Consider the following 22,557-nt stretch of genomic DNA (forward strand, 5'->3'; position numbering starts at 1 on the left):
CTGATCTCTAAATTCCCTTGGAACCTTCTTTATTGCTCCCACTTATAACAAGGATTAAATCCCTGATCTTAACAGACTCATGAGAGGGGCCCCTGAACACAGAAAGGAGAGGGGTTTGGTGAAAGTAGGGTCTCAACAAAAGATGTTAACACAATTCAGTTTATCTCCAGAATCCTTGTGTCTGATGTTATGGACTTCCATTTGTTGACATAGCAAAATTGTCTGTTCTCAAAGATAGGGTCAGCGCAGGTTAATTTGAAGCTCCTGGTCCTGGTGTCAAATTTGAGGCCTGCCATTTGTACCTGGAGTTGAAACTGAAGGCTGCTTTCACTTCATTCATGGTTTTAAGATTTTCTTCTGGTGCATTTGCACAGGTCTGGGTTGTTGTTGCTGAAAGTGACGTCCCTGAGAATAAAGACAAAAGATGATGGTGGATACATGGTCTATGGTATCAGAATATAGGACCAGAGGTCCTCCTTCTCACAAGTGGAAAGGCACCTAAAGAGCATGCCACAGACCAACATTTCATCTTATTACTAAGTAATTGATTTCCTTTCAAAGGAAGATTTTCAATCTTCAACAAAGTTTCTGGATGGAAAGAAAAAGACCATACGACTCTTAAACAAAGAAGTAGATGCTACCGCCCTAGCTGATTGATTGGAGAGCTTCTTTTGATGCTGAGGACACGCTTCATTATAGTCTGACCTTCAGTTATTAACATGTTAGTCAATTTACGTTGAGTAATTGCTTTTCCAGAAGCAAATACAGAAATCTTTTCCTATAAGTGATATTGATGCTGCAACATCATTGCCTCACAATCTGTTACTCTTTTTCCAAGTGAAGCAGAATAACACTTCCTTACCAACTGCACTGACTACCGCAGCCTGCAATAGTCAATCTAATATTAGAAGAGTAACCTCCAATGGGGCAACCAGAATATCAAATAATGGATAGATTTCCTCTGGTATTACAAATGGGAGTTTCAAAGTCATTGCCATCCTGTCTACAAGCTTGTGAAACTGTAAAGAATCCTCAGAGAGAGAGGAAGCTGAAGCTACTCCAACATTTTCATGTGATGAAAAACCAGTTTCTATGTTTGGCTCTAATTTCTGGTACTCCATCTGAAGCACAGGCTGCTCATCTTCCTCCAACAGAGGGTCAGGCAGTATGGTGGGAGAACGTGAAGCTCGGATTTGATGGACAAGTTTTTTCCTGATCTCAAAAGAGAAGGGAGTTCTTATGCCAATGATGCTATGGAGTCTCTCTACAGTGTTTAGATGGCTGCCAATATGGCCACGCCACCCATGGTGGAATTTGCCAGTTGCTGCAGTACTCTTATTCCAATACCATATCATAATCTGGAGGATAAGGAGGTCTATATGCTCCATATCTAGAAATACTCTCTCTTTTTTTAGGGTGAAATCTAGGAAGGACTTCTGGAAACTTAGCCCAATCCTGTTCATCTCTGGATTGCAGATCTGACCTTGGAGAAACCAGAGAACCTGGCAAATGCAACATAGCGAAAGGCAAGACCACTTTACTGGCTGGGCTTGAAGGTGTTTTGGGCAGAGGTAAGGAAGTCTCTCAGGAAAACAGCTACTTCATTCAACTTCTTTCATTTTTCAGGAGTGAGATCAGAGAAGGATAATTGAGAGATGTTTAGTCTTTCCTCCTTTAGATATCAAGCCTCACAGATGCAGCACGGGATCCATGTGACTTATTTCGGCTAACAGTGAAACTGATGGAGCTGCATAAATTAGCGATGAAGAAATTGTTTCTGGTTCCAGGTCTATCTTTGGATCTGATCCAGTCCTTGGATCAATTAGATAAGATTTATGCATGGTCAGCACTCCTAGCATTTGGTTCAGGACCTGTTGACTGATCAGACTAATTTCCTGACTGGGACTTGGCACTGCTAGCAGGAACCTTTTCGTTCTTTGCCTTTTCCAGAACTGAAGCAGACTGATCCAATGGCTTTTCTCAGAACTTGGCCAACAAATCCTTTGGGGCTTTTAGTGTTGGATCTGATGCCTTGGAAACTGACTGAGGCAGTCATGGAACTCTATCCTAGAGCACAAACTGGAGCTTTCATCATAGTATTCTTTCTCTGACCTTGTGCTTGGATCCCTTAGAGGTATCAGAGCTGAGTGGCTTCGCTGCCAAAGCTTCTTATATCAGGAGTGCTCTCGGACCAGCCTCAGAATGAACATAATGCAGACAGAAAACCTCGGACACCTCAAAGGACAGTAGCCCTCATCAAAACATGCTAAACACCTGACATTGGTGTCTGATGCTGGAAAGACCATTTGACATGATTCACAGCTCTTAAAACTACATCTTTGCCTTTGAGTCCACCATGAAACTGAGACAGAACCAAGCCTAACAGCTACTTAACTAATCTAAGAAGAACTAGTCTAAACAAACTATTCTTTTCCTAATTATACCAACTACACCAAGAGTAAAATATTACGTAAGACACTAAAAATTTGAGAGAAAGTGGCAGATCTGAGGGATCCAGAGAAGTTCATGTCCATTTGCTGGTGAGGTTGCTAGGAACTGAGCACCATGCACCCTTTTACAGCCTCATCCCTCAGAATATTCAGAAACTCTGAGGGGAGCGGTCAGAGGGACATGCAAGCACTTCAGTGGGCACTGCCACAAGAAGGTTCCACTGTCTGATTTGGTGATTCCTTCCAGCTTTAAATTCTATGACTTTGAGTTGCATCAGCCAGCATAGCCTACGAGTGGGAATATGCAGAAGATTCTCAAATAATTCTTATTAAGATTATTCACAATAGATCTCTTTTCACCTACTCATTCATTCGTTAATTCTCCTGCTCATGGAGAACACAGTGGATACTTCCAATCACCCATTTCCAGAGAGCCCAGTCTCCTGCCAATGTTCTAGCCTGATCTAAATTAAGGCTGAGATGTACAAAGTTGGAAGCCCTGACATCCCTCCAGCATGTATGAGGCTGTCTGCGAGGTCTTCTCCAACCAGCTTTTGCTGAAGCAAATACAAAGCAGGCAGGCTGGTATGGAGTCTGGCACACAGTGCAGATAGCCATGCCAAATGAACCAGCGTTGAGTCAGTTGGGAAGACACTGGAGGCTGGTTGGTTCAATGCCTAACATTTTTGGTTGTAATGTGACAAAACCATCATGTGCCTTTAATGTGTTGTTGCTGTTTCATATTTCATCATTGCTATTTCACCTACCCAGCCTCTCTACAAATTTACAGACGTTTGCTAGAGATGTTAGTTAATTCTTTTTAGACCAAATAGAATTTGAGGATTATGACATGCTGGCTGTTCATCAGCAGGTAGGCAGACATCATCTGATGACAAAGTGGGTGAATCCTTTAGGGACTAGCTTACTGTCAAGAGTTCTGAGAGGTATTGTTTCAGGAGGAAAGGAAATACGGTTGTCAGGAAGTAAGCTGGAAGTCATTGGAGGAATATTTTCTCTCTACTGGAAATTTGTATCCGACATTGTCGATTTCAGGCCTCTTCCATCCTACAGACTTGCAAACCAAGACAAGCCACAGCAGCAGCAAAGACTGCAGGCAGATGTTTACTCAGAACAAGTGTCCTAGTGTTCAACACCCAAATGCAGAATGCTCAAGACATGTATACTAATGATAAAAGCTAAAAGTTTGAAACTTTGAGCTAAGGGAAGACTTATGCATGGAGAACGAACAATATGGATCTTGTAACATACTTACACTTAGAGAATTTGGTACAGAAAAAAAAAATCTCAAATTATACAAACAAGTGAGAAAAAAAAATCACCCACTTTCCAAAACCAACTGTTTTCTAAAAAAAAATTTTCACTCCCAGGATTTTTCTCTCTTTTTTTTTTAAAGACATTTTAGTGTTTGTGTGGTGTATGTGGTGGCTTGTTTTTGGTTGTTTTTTGGGGGGGTGGGTGGGAAATAAAGGAATTTAACAGTACCATACTTCTGCAGCAGCTATAACAATGTGACAGTAGAGCCAATATAATTTACACTAAGAACTAGAAAACACTAGTAAATACAAAATTTTGTGGGTTAGGCTTCAATCCAAAAAAACAGTTATGGAAGTGTATAGTCCCATTGAACTTAACAGAACTACTTCTATGTAGTTACATGCATGCTTTAACTGTTGGCAGGATTGGGAAACCGACGAGTAAGGATCTGATGAAATGCCCACTGATATCAGTGGAAAGATTCCCATTGACTTAAATGGGCTTTAGACCAGGCTTGAAGATAAACAACAGCAAAGCAAGGAAAATTCCTTGCAATTTACTTTGTTCATATAGTATGATAATTGTAGATTGGTTTTTAATTTATAGAACTTCAAAATGTACTATGGTATATTTATTACACATCAAAAAATACGAAGGTTACAAAATAAAGCACTCAAAAGTTAGAAAATGCAAGAATTAAGGTTGTCTATACAACCTTTATTCAGCCCCTTTGTGCATATGCATTATTATACAGTCTTTAATTACATCATCACATACTATTTTTTCCACAGGACTCCTTCATTCAGAATAAATACTGCTTAATACACTTAACGAGCAGCTATTCATTATTTTGTTCCTCCTCATTGTTGAATCTAACACTCTAGGCCTTATTTACTGCACACTACTCAAACCATGCTCTGAAGAAAGAATGAATACTTTCCTCGTGGACTTTTCTCTATGACGCTCATCATTATATTATGTGAGTGTTTCACAAACATTTTTTTTTTTTTTTAATTTTAGTTAATGGAGATATCCTATCTGCTAGAACTGGAAGGGCCTTGAAAGGTCATCGAGTCCAGCCCCCTGCCTTCACTAGCAGGACCAAGTACTGATTTTGCCCTGATCCCTAAGTGGCCCCCTCAAGGATTGAACTCACAACCCTGGGTTTAGCAGGCCAATACTCAGAACACTGAGCTATCCCTCCCCTACAGTGGAGGTTAATAATCCCTATTTTAGGGACAGAGAACTGAGGCACAGAGACATTAAGGTCAAAAGTATCCACTGATTTTGGGTACCCAATTTGAGACATCTACGACATGGTTTTTCAGAGTACTTAATATTATACTATATAGTACCCATTGATTTCAGTTGCAGCCGAGAGTCCTCAGCATTTCTGCAAGTCAAACTGCAGGTTCTTAAGACAGACACCCATGAAATGAGGAATTACTGACCACTTGTGAAAAAGTTAGATTTTTAAGCAACTTCTCTATCTTCACACAGGCACAGAGATAGGCTCCATTTCCCCAGGACAGTATTCAACTGCCTTAACCAGACTCTCCTATCTCTTCCTGCAATCCCCTGCCTCATTCACTATTCAACCTTCCAACTTCTGCAAAAAATGAGGCAGGGTCCTATAGACTACAGTCTCCTTCACTACACAACCCTGGTCAATCCTCAGAGCAGGTCTAGCCTGGGCACTGAAGGAAGTACAAGACCTGTGGGAAAGAACAGTATGTGGCATGTAATTAAAGACTATCATAATGCAGATGCACAATGGGGCCAAATTACAGATGCCAGAATTAAGGTTGCCTATGCATTTCCTATCTTTCAAGTGCTTGACTTTGCAAGACTAATAATGTTCTTTTACCATAGTTTGTGCACGTAATTTCCTGGGTTTAAAAAAAAAAAAAAACTGAAAAAAAAATAGAAAATCCATTATGTGTTGTCATATTGACATCCACATGGGTCATTAGCAAGGTTGGAAGGTTTAGATCTACACAGACCTCTGCTGCTTTAGCAGAATAACTGGTAATAATAGTAGACGGTCATCCTCTACATGGACCAACATTAGAGGCAGATGAAATAATTTACTGTCAGTAAATATCTGTGAAACTCTTGGTAGAGGAATGGCGAGACTCAGGAACCATGGGCTCCATGCCAGGCTCTGAAGGGCAGTGGGCACTAGAGGACCCAGACTCTTCTGCCCATTCCCAGAAGATTGATCCCTTCTGCTCCATTCCCTCCAACCTGTCCCTGCCTCAGTTCTGTCTGTCTCTCTCTCTCAACTGCCTCCTCATCCAAGTCCTATTCTCCTCACCTAGCTAGTCCTAGTCTCCACTCAGGCATTTCATCCTACTCCCAATTTCCTTACCTAGCCATTCCCAGTTTCCCCTCACCTCCTTGTCTGATCTGTCTTCCCTCTGGCCTCCAATTGTAGCCCCATCCCCACTGGCCCCCAGTTTCCATCTCCTTCTCAGAGCTCCCCATCTAATCTTGGTGTCCCATGTCACCCCCAGCTCTTTGCCCAGCCAGTCCCAGTTGTCCCTTTCCGTTCCTCATCCAGTCTCAGTCTCCCCTCCAACTGGCTCTCAGTCTGCTCCTCACCCACCCACCTCCCTGTTTCCCACCATCTCCCAATACAAATCTCCTTATCAAGCCAGCCTGAGATGGACCCTGCCACCAGGCTCCCTGTCCCAGTCTACTCCCTGCATCCAGCCCTCCAGGTCAGGTTCTTTTTCCTTTTGCATTCAAATAATGCAGCTTCCTCCTTCATGCTACTTGCACTCAGCGGGAGGGCATAGATAGCTGAGAAATAGGCTGGCTGCTCTCAGTTCTGGTGCCTGGACCTGGCACAGCCCCAAGCAGCTGGAAACTGAAATTGCAAAGAAAGTCTTCTTAGCCCTGGCAGCCTTGGGCTGGAACATGCCCATTATGGATGGAATCTTCAGAAAACTGTGAAGCTCTACCAAGTCTCTGCTGAGTATGTGTGAACTCTGGTTTCTGAAAGGCCTATTGGCCAACTTTTTCACATGTATGGCAAAAGGCACATCCCAGACACAAAGGCCACCCCCCCCCTTTCAAATTTCAAGTCTCTAGTGCAAAGCTTGGGGTGCATTTCAAGCCTCTCAAAGAAAAAGTCATCAATTTTTAACACGGGCAAAACAACATACTTTTCTCTAATCTCGGTCTCAAATGGCTAAACCACTATGTTCCCCAAAAAATCAGCCGCAGGCAGACATTTAGCATGGAAGTTTTCAATCAAAATGATTGAAGTTCTGCAAAGTTATAAGCAACAGAAAATAGGATCTTAAAATGGGAAGTGCTACCAGCTCTCCTATAACACACCTCACTAAAGTAAATTCTATTACTTTTAAAGCTGAGATGTGGGAAAAGATCTGAAGTTTTTGAGCAGATAAGGTATATTGTTTAGCGAAGTGCAGATTAAAGAGATTCTACTGTACTTTATAATTCTGTAATTTTTTCTACTGCAGGATCTCAAAGCACTTTATAATCATGAATAAAGCCTCAAAACCACCATGGTGAGGTAACACAGATTATTAAGGACTTGTTCAAGGTCACAGTGAATCAATTGCAGAGCTGGAATAATAACTCTGATCTCCTGGTTTAACCACTAGAACATACTGCATCACTACTTGCATTCTGTATTGCAAGTGAAGTAGTAAACATGAAAAATGATTTTTAAATTCCTATTTCATTCTTATCAGGTCCGAAAAATCTTGTGTGTGTATGAGTTAGCAAAAGATAACTAGAAAAATAATGTTCTTCTTAATCTGTAGAAATATCAGCACTTTTGAATGCCATTTTCAATGTTAACATCTAGTCATTTTTCTAAGTTCACTACAGTAAAAAATGTATGCCAACATTTAGATATTAAATATACTCCTTTAAATACAGCTCAGTCCAGACTTTTAAACTAACTGAATTTGGTCATAAAATACTAATAAATAGCAGACATCACTGAGAAAGTTTACCACTAGAAGGTACTTTTTATAATAACTGAAAATTATTAAAACAGTGGTTTGAATTAAGGAGTCTAAAATAAACTAAGTACAAAAATCCACAAATTTCAACTGAATTCTTAGCACATTAAATAGCCTGATAACATTATGCAAACTAAAAGTACATTTAACATATTTGTGCACAGAATTTTTTTCAATCAACATGAACAGAACATACCAGATAAAATAAGTAGTTCAATAATTTCTGCATCTCCCAGATAGGCAGCAGCATGTAAAGGGGTCCTCTTTTCATTATCCTGTGGTGAGAGGGGGGAAAAAAAGGGTGTTTTTTTTTTAAATAAAGACATCTGTTTTAGCATTCTGTATGATTCATGAAAAAGTTAAAGAATAAAATTCCATCTCCCAAATACTGTACATTTTATATTTTAGGAAGCAGAGATATTAAACCAAAGAATCACTGAGTTATTACACTTATGTAGTCTGTAACAAACATGCTCTCACTAACAGGGCCGGCTCCAGGGTTTTGGCCGCCCCAAGCAGCCAAAAACAAACAAACAAACAAAAAAAGCCACGATCGCGATCTGCGGCGGCAATTTGGCAGGAGGTCCTTCACTCCCAGGCGGAGTGAGGGACCGTCTGCCGAATTGCCGCCGAATACCTGGACGTGCTGCCCCTCTCAGGAGTGGCCGCCCCAAGCACCTGCTTGAGAAACTGGTGCCTGGAGCTGGCCCTGCTCACTAAGCAATTATGATAGCTCTGTACAGTCATTCAGGGCATGATCCTGAAAGATGCCAATTCCCAGGTACTTGGCACACCTCAGGATCAGGCCATAAATTAAAGCAAAATCCATTTGTTTCTTTGGAGGGGGAAAAGTTTGGAGGAATGTAAGAGAGAGGATTTGCTAAGCAGCTCAGAGAATGTTAATACCATGTGTATCAACAGGTGTGATCTATGTTTTATTTGACAAGTTAAAGGGTAACTCATGAAACCAGGCTGTAATATTTTCATGATGGTCACAAATTTAATGGAAAATGCAAAACTTGGATGTTGGACAGGAAAAAATAAGATCAGCAGAAAACATGAAATTCAAATTTTCACCAGCTTTTTGCTTACTGCATATATGCACAGAAAAGCCCGAGATGTGGATGTAATTGACAAATTGATCTCACAGACATAGAAAAGATGAAAAGTGCAGGAGACAAATGGGTGTGAGTTACTTCTGGGTGGTCTCAGGCTAATATCCTTTTGAAGACAGTGTTTAGAATTCACATGTGAGAAATTAAAGAGGACAGCTGAGTTGGATTGAACAGAAGAAGATAACACTGACTTTCAGAAGGCTAGCACAGAATATTTCCCAAATCTGGCAAATACTGGAATTAGTTTATGCGTACGAGTTCACAGTGAAAATGGTGAAAGATCATTTTCTCATTATGTTGACTGTTAAAGGCTAACTGCAGGAAATTAAAACCTAACAAATTGCTTCTGTACAGCATGCTGTACCAGAATTAGCTTTTAAAAAAAAAAAAAAAAAACACCACGCTTTCAGTACAGCATTTAGGTTCATCTTCTTGAAATGTGTTGAGCTTTGGAACAAGTTACACACAAATTACTTTTGGATTCTTGGAATTTTTCAGTGAAGCTCTAAACATGCTTTAAAAGCAAGCGGAAATTCTTTGTTTTTCCCTTTAGGGGAATGTACCAAAACATTTCTAGCAGATTGCAGAAGAACATTGTTTGCTTATAGTGGCCACTAAAATGTGTTTATTAAATTTAATGTTGCCATACTATCTATCACTTTACCATTTTAAAAAACCACTTTTTTCACTCACGCAACGAAAGGTAGCTTTACTCATGGATTTCAGATTAATGAACACTGGCATACAGACCTGCATTTTCAATTTTTTCTTTTTTAAACCAACATCATTTTTTTTTTGCTTGTTTTCAAATACATTCTGTTTTCAGATTTAAGTAAATCCCCAAAGCAATTTCTCATCTCGTTCTCCAACCCCCAAGGTACTTTCAGAGCTGCAGTGCATGGAGGAGGGCGGCACATTTTAGTGTTTATTACTCAAAGATAAAAGTCAGCATCTCAAAATTCCCTAAGGTAGTTGAAGTTACTTGGCAGTTAGCTTCAAATGCACTCAAATGTGGGATTATGGCAGTTCAGTAGCAATGATATAGTTACATGGCTGAGAAGACACCTATTCTAAAAGTGCCTTATTTTTTTTCTTCTTAAGGAAAATTAAAAATAAACTACTCTCTCATGCTTGATCTCCACCCAAAAGAGAAAAATGAATTTAGAAAGTTCCGGAATTTCTCCAGCAATTATAGCAATAGAAAAATAAAGGTTTCTACTCTTGTTTTTTTAATCCTCTTGGATAATTGAAAACTGACTGCTACTGTATTTCAAACCTAGCATTGACAACCTTGAATGAGGAATCTATGCTTTGCCTTGTTTAAATATTTATTCTGAAATAAAGGTAACAACATTTCAAAATAGGAACACACAAGTAATGTGACAGAGCTGTCATAATTTGGCTTATTGTTAGAGAGGTGAAACAGAAAAATGGAGAACAACATTCATTACACATCAGGTTTATAAATCTACAAAGAAAGAATTTTAACTTAAATGAGTGGATTAAACTATTTTAAAAACACATGCTATTAGGGAGTGTGATATGCTTGAAATTCAAAAAGCATTGATTTGAATGATCACCTAATCCTATCAAAAAGTAACTAATGTCAAATTCTACCCACTTTAATTCAGGACCAAACAAGGACAAAGATGAGCCACTAGGAAACTGGCTCTTGATAATCTAAACAAACAAACACCAAATACAACAAGACATGTGTTTTCTTAAAGACCCAGCTCTTGGAGTCATGTTACTAAGTAAGAATCTTAGGTTCCATTAAGAAAAGTTTCTAGTCTTCAGAGTTGTGGAGAAAAGGTTGAAAACATGAACGCTAAATAAAAAGAACCCAAATTGTGTGTTTAAATGTGACTTTTAGGGCAAATTCACATTTTTAATCCTAACTCGTGATTTTGAATCTTATCAATAATTATTAAATCCATCCAAACATTTATGTTTTTGCGTTTTAATGGGATTAAGCAATGCCATAAAAATTCATTTCAAACATGAGCTTAGATGAAAAACAGAAAGATTAACTGTTGTTCACTAATGCACAATTACAACTGTGCATAGAAGATTACAGGAACCGCGGCCAATAGGAATTGCAGGGGTGGTGCCTGTGGATGGGACAGTGCTCCGAGCTGTCTGGCCACGCCTCCGTGTACTATGTAGGAGGCGGGGGGGGGTCATGCCGGCTGCTTCCTGAGAGTTGTGCGGAGCAGGGGAAGCCCCCGACCCCGCTCCCTGACTGAAACACCAGAGCAGGACAAACCCCCAACTCCGCTCTCCGGCAGGAGCTGAGGGCTGGATTAAATGGTCTGACAGGCCGGATATGGCCCGTGGGCTGTAGTTTGCCCACCCCGATCTAAAGTATTGTTAGTAATATAAATTAAGGAAAACAGGTTTCTAAAAATCCTCAAAATATCCTATGATGTTTAGTTGGCCTGTCCCTTAAATAAATTATTGTGGTAGACTGGATTTACAATGCTCATCCCATTCTTCTATTCAAATATGGTGTGCAGAAGTCTATATTTAGTATGATGCTCAAAAACCTATTTGTGTATATTACCAATGTTTCCTACATGAGCTAGGACTGATGAAAGGGTGTGGGGCACTAAGCCAAGGAATAAATCTTCAAGTCTTCAAGCTCCATGCCCTCCCTTCTAAGGTTTGCAGAACCTTAAGGAGAGCTCTTCCACAGCTCCCCTTCATCATTGGCTGGTGCAGTGGGAGCTCCCCCTTCTGTTTCAATCTACCTTAAGTAGAAGGTTTTAACCATTTTGCTGACTTGGACAGGATTCACCATCTTGACTCTGGACAACTCCAAAAACTAATTACACATAGTGGCTTAAGAGTTATATGTATTTTAAAGTACAAAGTGCCCTATGAGTTTTACCTATTTGTCCCAATGCATTTTCTGAGAAGTAACATGCAACAATAGCAGCCATTTTTATGACATGTCAAAGTTGACAGCTTCTTAGAGAAGGGACCCTGTCTTCCAACGTGTTAATATAGTGCCTTAACACAATCCCCCAATTCTGATTGCAGCTTCTGAACGTTACTGAAATATAACTACTACCTTCCATTCACCCTCCAAATAATCAAGCATCTACTAAATCTGAACATTTTGAACTGCAACATTTGTTAACGTATGAATCCAACCTTCTTCCCACTAAACCTTTGTTCATAAATTCCTCTTTATCCTATTTTAACTCCAAAAAGAGGAATTACAAAAAAATGGGGAAGCTAGTTAAATGTGAGTGAAATGCCTGCAAGCTGCATGGAAGCTATTTAAAAACACCATAACAGAGGCTCAAACTAAACATATGCCAGTCACATCAATGTAATTAAAGTTATATCGTTTCATACCCAAAATAAAACTTTATTTGGAGGAGTGGAGTATCTGTTACAAGTATTCAGTCAGCTGGTAAACATTTTGTTTTAATGTATATGGTAACTATCTTTATACAATTTTTAAAAAGGTAGAAATTGAACCTTAAGTGGAAAACGTTTGCGCAAAGAATATTTGTGAGTAAATGAACTGTTCAAATTTTAGAAATTTTTCTTCTTTATGTGAAGTAGGCCAAGCATCAGATATTTCCCAATGCCTTTCTATCTAACAGACTCCTTGTCATTAGCATCTGTATAAATAAAACAGTTTCATGCAGAAAAGGGGCAGAGAACTTTTACTATATCCTTTTCAGCTAACATATAGTATCCCAAACTTCAGAAGGAACGGGGGAAAGACGTAGAGAAGCCAGCCTGACCAGGACAGGAGATAGGCATCAGAGCTAGCGCCCCTCCCCAGACCCCCCCAGAAGCAGAACCAGGGGCATCGTCAGTTCTGCCGAGCCACGAATAGGTCCATCTAGGGAGTACCCCACCTTCAGAAGAGCCGGTAGGCCACTTCTGGAGGGACCACTCGTGTTGCGAAGAAAAGTCCCTGCTCAAGCAATCCACCCTCTCATTCCAGGCACCCAGTAGGTGGAAGGCCTTCAGGTGGATGTCATGGGCTATACAGAAGTCCCATAGCCTGAGGGCTTCGCGGCAGAGGGCAGAGGATCGGGCCCCGCCTTGCCTGTTGATATAGAACATCAAGGCCGTGTTGTCTGTGAGGACCCTGACTACCTTGCCCTCTAGGTGCGAGCAGAAGGCAATACACGCCAGCCACACCGCCTTGAGCTCCTTGACATTTATATATAGGGTCAGGTCTTGAGCCGACCACAGACCCTCGGTCTGAAAGCTCCCCACATGGGTCCCCCAACCCAGGTCCGACACATCGGACACCAACTCCAACGACGGGGCCCTGTCCCTGAACGAGCATGTTGTTTCACGAGGACCGCCACCGTAGTAAGGCAATCACAGAGTCCAGCATGGTGAGGACCTTATCCATCCTGTCTGTGGTCTGGGAGAACTTCGAGGCCAGCCAGAGCTGGAGGGGCCTCATCCTGAGTTTGGCATGACGGACCACATACGTGCACGCCGACATGTGACCCAACAGTTGCAGGCAAACCCTGGCTGTTGTCACTGGGAATCTTGTCACTCAATGAGATCTTTCAGGGTCTCGAATCTGTCTGGCAGGAGAGAGGCCCTGGCCGACTCTGAGTCCAGGAGCGCTCCGATAAACTCTATGCATTGGACCGGGATTAACATGGTCTTGGTGTTGTTTACCAACAGACCCAAGGCAGTGCACATGGACAGGAGGAGCGCCACGTGATCCCTCACCTGCGAACAGGAGGTGCCCTTGACAAGCCAATCATCCAGTTAGGGTAATATCTGGACCCCCCGCCGTCTGAGGTAGGCCACTACCACGGACATGAATTTTGTAAACACCCTGGGGGTAGTGGACAGACCAAATGGGAGGACCGTGAATTGGTAACGATTCTGTCGCACCACGAAACGGAAGAAGGGTCTGTGCCCTTCGAATATGTGGATGTGGAAGTACACGTCCTGTAGATCGAAGGCAGAGTACCAGTTCCTGAAATCCAGGGAGGGGATGAAGGCAGCCAGGGAGACCATGCAGAACTTGAGCTTCACCATGTACTGGTTCAGACCTCGGAGGTCCAGGATGGGCCTGAGCCTCCCTTTGGCCTTCAGGATAAGGAAATAACATGAGAATTACCCCTTTCCCATGAACTCCTTGGGCACCGCCTCTATCGCTCCTAGACCTAGGAGCTGCCCCACCTCCTGCTCGAGCAGAGCATCGTGCAAGGAATCCCCCCAGGAGGGATGGGGGGTGGTTGGGCGGGGAGGAAAAAAACTGGAGGGTGTAACCCCGGGAAATGGTGTTGAGGACCCATCGGTCCGAGTTCAGCCACTACCATTCCGGGAGGAAAGCACACAACTGGTTGGAGACGGGAAGCTTTATTGGGGGCGGATCCCTGATGAGAACTGGCGGGGTGCCCCCAAGCGTCCCGCCAAAAACGCCTTTTCCCCCCCTGCTTGCCCTTAGAGGACCCAGGCTGGGGGGGCAGGCCGAGACTGCCTCTGAGGGCGTCTCTTATAGTCCCGCTGCTTCTTATGGGCGGCCTCGTACTTCAGGAGGGCGGCCTGGGTGGGAGTGTGCTGCGGCTTGAATTTAGGTTTTGTCGGAGCTGGGACATAGAGGACCAGAGTCTGGAGGGTCATGCGGGAGTCTTTCATTCCATGCAGCCTTGTATCTGTTTCCTCCACAAACAGAGCTTTCCCATCAAAACGGGAGATCCTGCATGGAAGACTGCGCCTCGCTGGACAGCCCTGAGAGCAGGAGCCATGACACCCGTCTCATGGACACCATGGAGGCCATTGATCGTGTGGCTGTGTCTGCAGCATCTGAAGCTGCCTGCAGGGATGCCTTAGCGGCCACTGCCCCTTCCTCCACTAGTGCCTTAAACTTCCTATTGCGCTGCTGGAGGGAGTCCTCAAACTTAAGCAGGGAGCCCCACAGACTGAATTCGTACCGGCCCAGGAGAATTCGTACCAGCCATTCGTAACTGGAAGCTCAAAGATGAATAAATTTTGCTTCCGAAAGAGTCCAGTCTCCGACAGTCTTTGTTCTTTGGGGTCGGGGCTGGCTGACCCTGCCGTTCCCTATGGTTGACCGATTTGACCACCAAAGAGTTGGGCGCCGGGTGGGTATACAAGCACACATACCCCTTAGTGGGTACAAAGTACTTGCGTTCCGTCTTTTTAGAGATGGGGCCAACGAGTCCGGTGTTTGCCACAGGGCATTTGAAATCTTAGCCATCCCTTCATGGAGGAGCAAAGACACATTACCTGGTGCCGATAGGGACAACACGTTAAACAGGGAGTCCGAGGGCTCCTCCATCTCCTCTGCCTGGAGGTGTAGGCTTGCTGCCACCCTCTTTAAGAGTTCTTGGTGGGCCCTAAAGTCCTCCTGCAGGACGGATGGGGGCGGGGCCGCAATCACCTCCTCCGGGCAGGGTGAAGAGGCCGATGCGGTGCTCTGGGTGTCGGTCGGCACTGGAGGGTCCACCACCTGGTTGGACTCCGGGCACGGTGCAGAGGACATACATCCCACCGACTCCTTTCTCGGGGGGTCTGGAGAGGAAGGCAGATGGTGATTCCGAAGCTCAGGCCATTGAGCGAGCTCCCACAGGGTGCTGCGCCGGAGGCCACAGTGCCCACTGGTACCATTCGGCCGGCCACCAGCAGGGCCGGCTGTCCAGGTTGGCTGGCCCGTCCCATCAAAGGATGGTTGCGAAGGGAGACCGGGCTGGCGTAAGATTCGCTGCTGTCTCTGAACTGGGAGGAGTGGAGGTGCCAGGATCTACGATGGCCACGGGACCGCCATCTCTACGTGGAGGACCGGTACCAATGGAAATAGCTGCTCCTCGAACGGCCTTGACAGGCAGACCTGCGACAGTGAGACACCAGCGATCAACGCCTGGGGCTGCGGTGTCTTGGCGGAGACTTGGAGCGGGAGTCCAAGCGGGAACTGTGTCGACAACCATGCCATGACCGACTGCGGTACCCTCTCCGAGTCGAGGACCGATGGCGACGCCCGCTACAGTCCAATCGATATTCGCTCCTTCAGGATGAGCGGTGCCGTGAGTCCCGAACGGACGGAACCCAGCCAGACAGTCTGGTCAGCGTCAAGGGCAATCCACCTGGACTCCATCTGGACTGAGACCGGTACTTCATTTGATTCTACATTTTCTTTCACATTGTGCCACTCCCCGCTTCCCCCCCGTATGACCTGTTCTATCCTGTTCTGTGCAGAATTTCCACCCCTCATTCAGGTTATAGAAAAGATATTAGTCCTGTTTGCCCAGGATACAAATCACCCAATTCCAGAAAGTATAACTTTCTTTACAAGGAAAAAGACTTTAATTTTACACTTTGCTATAGAGCTTATATAACTCCTAAAGGCCAAGAGCTAAAAATAGACTCCACACCGTTTCTTGGCATAGCTTCTGCATCGGTTCCTTATTTACTCATTCTTACAGGTCTGCACAGCAAGCAAGCAGGGTTTTCACATTTCTCTCTCAGTATTTTGGAACCCATCCTTCAGAAAGGTAACAGCTCTGTGCACCCATTAACTTCTGGAAGGGACTAACCCTCAAAAAGAATTCTCTTTGATTCAGTTTTTTCAAAACTCCAAATAAGTCAGATTGTTTTCTTAAAATGGCTTATGTTAACACTTTCTGCCAATGCATTTTCACCTTTATGCTCCCTGCACATTCTGTAATATTGCTACCATTTTGGCAGTCCTATCTGATCAGGCTTTTACATAGTGCGAGTTCAATTCATTGAATATTCCCATCCTAGATGCCATCCTGAAAACAGTTTATGCACAAGTTTAACTTTGCCCACATGAACAGCACCATTGAATTGAATGGGACTCCTCACGTGAGTAAAGTTAAACACATGCCTATAAATCTGCAGGACGGAAACCATTCCATAATGAGAATTTGGGCATCTTAGCGGGTTTTTTGTTATTACATGAAATGGAGAAAGATAATTGCCCTCCACATCTTTTGATCTTGATCTTATAAGTCCAAGATTCCTTAGCAAGATTTCTCCCCTCACCCCTACAAACATTTTAGGACTGTTATCTTGAACAGCATTAAATACAGTAATCCTGATGGCCCAGACTACATCTCAAAATACCAAACTATCAATAATATTTTATTCAACATCATTCCAAATGGAACTCTCATATTTCCAAAACAGATGTGGAAAGCAGACATATTAACACCTAGAAACAAACTTCACTTTGGTCTTTTTTAAATAATACAATTAATGGTTTGAAATGCTTAGCTGCAACATATAGCAGAAAAAAATCAGGGTTAATAGAAAAGAAGTTGGTGGCAAATAATACATTTATGAAATATGCCTCTAGTAAGAACACAAGTTTAAAAAAAAAATTCTGTTACATAGTTTGTGAATATAATACTCATGGGATTTTCATAATGAGAAGGCATGGATGTCAGAGACATTCCATTACATAAAACTGCCTGTACTTGTGCAGAGACTAGAATAGAGGATCCTAAATATGTCTTCTTGCTCTGAAATCTATGGGGAATATATGCGGACATGAATAAAAGGAAAATATGAATAGTGGAAAAACAGTACAATACAGTTACTGTTTCCATTCCATTAAGAGAGCACACCACAGTAGGTAAGGTATGTAGACCTCCATCCTAGTTTAAATCCACCACATTATTTTCAGGCCAGTGACACCTTTGTCCAGAAAATCTGTTTTTGTTGTCAAGGGCCCAATTTTTTTTAAATTTTTTTTAATTGCACTGACTACTGCCAGAGCTGAAACTATTGTACGTCTACCCTTTATTAGACACTGGCATCTCACTAAAGGACAATGGTCTGTGGGTAGGACAAGGGTTTTTGTTTTGTTAAAGTATCTTCAACTTCCTAAATTGAAACACACTTTTTGCCATGCATAAACTACAAAAATATTACAGTTCTCTTATTTAAAATGAGTTCTACAGCTGCGTAAGTTCAGCAGACCTAGCTCATATTCTTCTGATAATGAGGAAGGTCATTCCAGTAGCAGCCCTTTGCACTGGTTCCATGTACCTTAAACATTGCAAAAAACAAAGATATAATCCTGGCTAGTATGGCTAATGAAAGTGAGAGAATATCAGATGAGAAAAAAGTTATATGGCTGATATAAGAGCATACATTATGAGAGAGCAATAAAAAAACCCTCTAACGTAAGGCTAAACCCTCAAACATAAGGCTATCCCACTGCATAGGAAAAACAGGAACTATGACAAGATACCATCCTGGCTTAACCAGGAGATCTTCAATCTTTCAGATCTGAAACTCAAGGCACAAAATGAGATTAAACTAGAGATATAAAGGATAACAAAGCATTCTACAAATACATTTGAAGCAAGAGGAAGATCAAGGACAAGACAACAACAGAAAATGTGTAAATGGGTAGAAGTGCTAAATGTCTTTTGTTTCAGTTTTCACCAAAAAGCCATCAGATTCCTAAGATAGTGAATACCAGTGTAAATGGGGTAGGATCTGAGGCTAAAATAGGGAAAGAAGTAGATGTGGTATATCTTGATTATAGTAAGGCTTTTTAATATAGTTTCACATTACCTTCTCATAAACAAACTAGGGAAATATAGCCTACTATCAAGTATCAGGGTGTAGCCGTGTTAGTCTGTATCTACAAAAACAACAAGGAGTCTGGTGGCACCTTAAAGACTAACAGATTTATTTGGGCATAAACTTTCGTTGGTAAAAACCTCACTTCTTCGGATCCATAGAGTGAAAGTTTTACAGATGCAAAGTGCAAAAGTGTAAGTGTAAAACTTTCACTCTATGCATCCAAAGAAGTGAGGTTTTTACCCACGAAAGCTTATACCCAAATAAATCTGTTAGTCTTTAAGGTGCCACCAGACTCCATGTTGTTTTTATAGCCTACTATAAGATAGATGCATAACTGGTTGCAAAATCATTCCAGAGAGTAGTTATCAATGGTTCACAGTCAAACTGGAAGAGCATATAGAGTGGAGTCCCACAGGGATCAGTCCTGGGTGCGGTTCTATTCAACATCTTCATCAATTACTTAAATAATGGCATAGAGTTTACACTTAAAAGTTTGCAGACTATACTAAATTGGGAGGGGTTGCAAGTGCTCTGGAGGATAGGATTACAATTCAAACTGGAAAATGGTCTGAAGTAAGCAGGATGAAATTCAATAAGGACAAACGCAAAGGACTTCACTTTGGAAGGAACAATCAATTGCACAAATACAAAATGGGAAATGATTGCCTGGGAAGGAGTATTGCAGAAAGGGATCTGGGGGTCATACTGGATCACAAGCTAACTACGAGTCAACAGTGTAACACTGTTGCTAAAAAAGCAAATATTCTGGGATGTACCAAGAGAATGTTGTAAACAATACATGGGAAGTAATTCTTCCACTCTACAAGGCCTCAACTGGAGTATTGCATCCAGTTCTGGACGCCACATTTCAGGAAAAATGTGGACACATTGGGAAAAAGTCCAGAGGAGAGCAACAAAAATGATTAAAGCTCTAGAAAACATGACTTTTGAGGAAAGATTGAAAAAACTTGGGTTTATAATGTCTGGGGAAGAGAAGACTGAGGAAGGATATGATAACAGCTTTCAGTACCTGTAAAAGGTACCTTGTTACAAGGAAGGGGGTGAAAAAATTCTCATTAATCTCTGAGGATAGGACAAGAAGCAATGGGCTTAAATTGCAGCAAGGGAGGTTTAGGTTGGACATCAGGAAAAACTTCTTAACTGTCAGGGTAGTTAAGAACAAATTACCTAGGAAGGTTGTGGAATTTCCATCATTGGAGGTTTTTAAGAACAGATTAGACAAACACCTGTCAGAAATGGTCTAGTTATTACGTAGTCCTGCCTTCAGTGCAGGGGGCTGGACTAGAACTAGATGACCTACTGTGGTCCCTTCCAGTCCTACACTTCTATGACTCCAATGCAAAAAACACAGCAAACAAGCTATACTAAGCTAATGTTAAAACTCTCCAAAAAGTACTTCTAACACTTCAGAAAGCATATTCTTTTATCTGGAGTATTCCTTTGGCACAGCAGGTAGAAGAATCCAAAGATAGGAGAAATCTGTCATTACCTAACACTTGTGAAAAGGAGGAGGGACTTATGATCAGGCACCCGCAGTATGTTGATAAAAATAAAGCACTGCTAAGCAATCTCCCCCCCATAAAGTTACAAGTGAATTAAAGATCAGTATCACAGATAACTATATCTTATTCAATAAAATGTTTTATCCAAACAAACAAAATTGAAGAGGTAAATTTAGGGAGGAAATGGATATTATCTTGGGGATGAAGGGGAAGGGAAAGAAGACAAGACTCCTTAAAAAAATGCAAAAATTCCAAAAACCATGTATAGTGTCTAATAGATAGATGCTTTGTCACAGCCCTGGCCAAGTCCCTCTAATGGACGGTAGCTAGATTATATTAAATCTGACTCGCCCTTAGGATCCCATGAGCATCCAAGCCAGCTGGTTCAGAGCAGAGTCCAGACACTATCTCTAGCTCTGAAGCTCTAGGTACAACTCCCTGTCTGAAACCCTTCCTTGGGATGTGTGACTTTGCAATTCAACCACCCTAAATCCCAATATCAGTGCCAAGACTTTGCAAATCACCCCAGTCACTGATGCACAGTCCTCCAAAATTTCCCATTCAATGGGCACTCTGGTTTACGTGCAACTCTTCAGGAACAAAGACTTTACAAAGGAACTTTGCCAAGGAACACCTGACTCTGATAATACAGGATCATTACAGATCTAGACAAAACAAACATTTGAACACAACCTTACACCTCCCAACCCCATGGCCATCCGACTCCTTAGTCCTTGGACAGTGTCTTTGGGGTAAACCAGAGCATCTCCTCCTCATCTCTTCCAGCTCTGTCTTCTGTTTCTGGTGTTAGAATGGTTCCCTTGCTTAAGAATGTCATTTATAAAAGCAGTTTGACACTTAAACAAAAGCAAACCAACAACTCTGTTGTTCCACTCAGGATGTTCCACGCTCCAAATCTCCCTCCTCCCCTCAACTTGTGGGGCAGAAAGCTGTTAAAAGTCAATAGCTCTGCTAGTAGGAACCCCACTGTCCCACCAGGATATAACCATTCATGGCTGATACCCCTGCTTTCCAGACACAATCTGCTCCTCCTACAAAATGCAAGTTCCAATCCACACTGAAAGTTCCAATCATAAATGTTATTCATAAAGCAAAAAGGAATTCATACATTGACAGACATTCTCCAAACTGTCAAAAATATACTAGTATGCTCAAGTACCCAATCTTCCAAAAATATTTTTACTAAAAAATTAAAATTTTAATCCAATGTTTTCATGGCTCCTTAAACCTCTGGCTCAGGTCATGGATGAAGCAGCAGTCAATAATACAGCTAGGCTGAGAACTGTTAGTTTTGTAGATTATGACCAAAACCTGGATTTGGTACCACAAAGAAATTGGGAGCCTTTGGAGAGCACATAGAACCGGTGCCACGTGTTCTTGACAGTTCATTCTGGTAAGGAGCAGACCACCATGTTCTGCAGAAGCTGGAGCTTTTGCTTCCACCTTCAACCCTAGACGTAGTGAACAACAGTAATCTAGCCTGGAGGTGATAAAAATATGTATCATTGTGGTTATATCCTTGTCAAAAAAGGACAGCTTCCTAGTAAGCTGAAGGAGGAATAAGAGGACAGATGCTTTCCATAGAAGGAAAGACCAGTACCCACCAATATCACATCCATATTACTTCGGTTGTTTCAGCATTCTTCATCCAGAAACTTCTCTTCTGTAGGCACTGCAACTTTTTTATATTTTCTATAAAGTTTGTTGTAAAGGAAAGATACAGTGGGGTGCCAACAACAAAGTGCCTGGGGGCGCTTCAAAAAAAAAAAAAAAATCAGCAGGCAGGCTCTCAGAATTTACTGATATGAATACTGAGAACAGGACAGATCCCCACCAGACACATACATTGGGAAGAGAAGGAGTTGCCTGTAACCAGCCTCTGGGCCCTGTTAAAGAAAGAAGTGTTGTAATTCCACTAGGCCATGTAAGTGATTCAGCAGTGACTTGTGATCAACAATGTTGAAAGCTACAAAGACTGAATAGTTTGAGACTGAGGTCTGTGCTCTATCATAGCCACAAGGCCCATTGGTGCAACCAAGGCCATCCTCATGACAAGATCCAGTCCAAAAACCTGAGTGTGAGGAATTCAAGAAGATATCAGCACACATGAAAGATGCTACTGGAGTTCAGGCATCTCAAAGTTATTCCTGAGAGGAAATATTGTGTCCATTTTATAAATAAAGGAACATATAACTTAGTGACTTACCCAAAGTTAGAAAGAGTCGGTGGCAGAAGAGAGAAGAGAACCCAACTAATCAGCTGGTTTGGGCTTTGGCCAAAAGAAAAGTTTTAAGAGGGGATACACTGAACACTAAGTCTGGTGTAGCTTTTAAAATGGTACGAATTACTTTGGGCTTGTCTATACTTAACACAGTGCAGCTACATTCCTGTAACACTTCAGTGTAGACTCTACTAATGCCAACAGAAGGGCTTCTCCCATCAGCATAGGTAGTCCACTTCCCCGAGAAACGTTGATGGAAGGTTAATGGAAGAATTCTTCCATTGACCTACTGCTGGTCTACACCATAGATTAGGTTGGTATTGTTGTGTCAACTTTTCATACTCCTGAGCGGTGTAGCCATACTGAAGTTCC

General features: G+C 42.2%; 1 protein-coding gene across 8 annotated transcripts in view; it reads right to left on the minus strand.

Annotated features, from left to right (window-relative positions):
• ANKRD28 (ankyrin repeat domain 28) overlaps window positions 1-22,557 on the minus strand; it is a 215,328-nt gene that overhangs the window by 105,373 nt on the left and 87,398 nt on the right. For all 8 annotated transcript variants that reach the window (XR_010599151.1, XM_005297028.5, XM_042861928.2 and 5 more), the window contains one exon: window positions 7,923-8,001. Coding sequence is in view for 6 of the 8 variants with exons in the window: in XM_005297028.5 (XP_005297085.1) it covers window positions 7,923-8,001 (79 nt within the window). In the remaining 2 variants the exon portion in view is untranslated. The remainder of the gene's footprint in view (window positions 1-7,922; window positions 8,002-22,557) is intronic.

The sequence above is a fragment of the Chrysemys picta genome, chromosome 2 (assembly GCF_011386835.1).
Source record: "Chrysemys picta bellii isolate R12L10 chromosome 2, ASM1138683v2, whole genome shotgun sequence".
Taxonomy (NCBI): domain Eukaryota; kingdom Metazoa; phylum Chordata; order Testudines; family Emydidae; genus Chrysemys; species Chrysemys picta.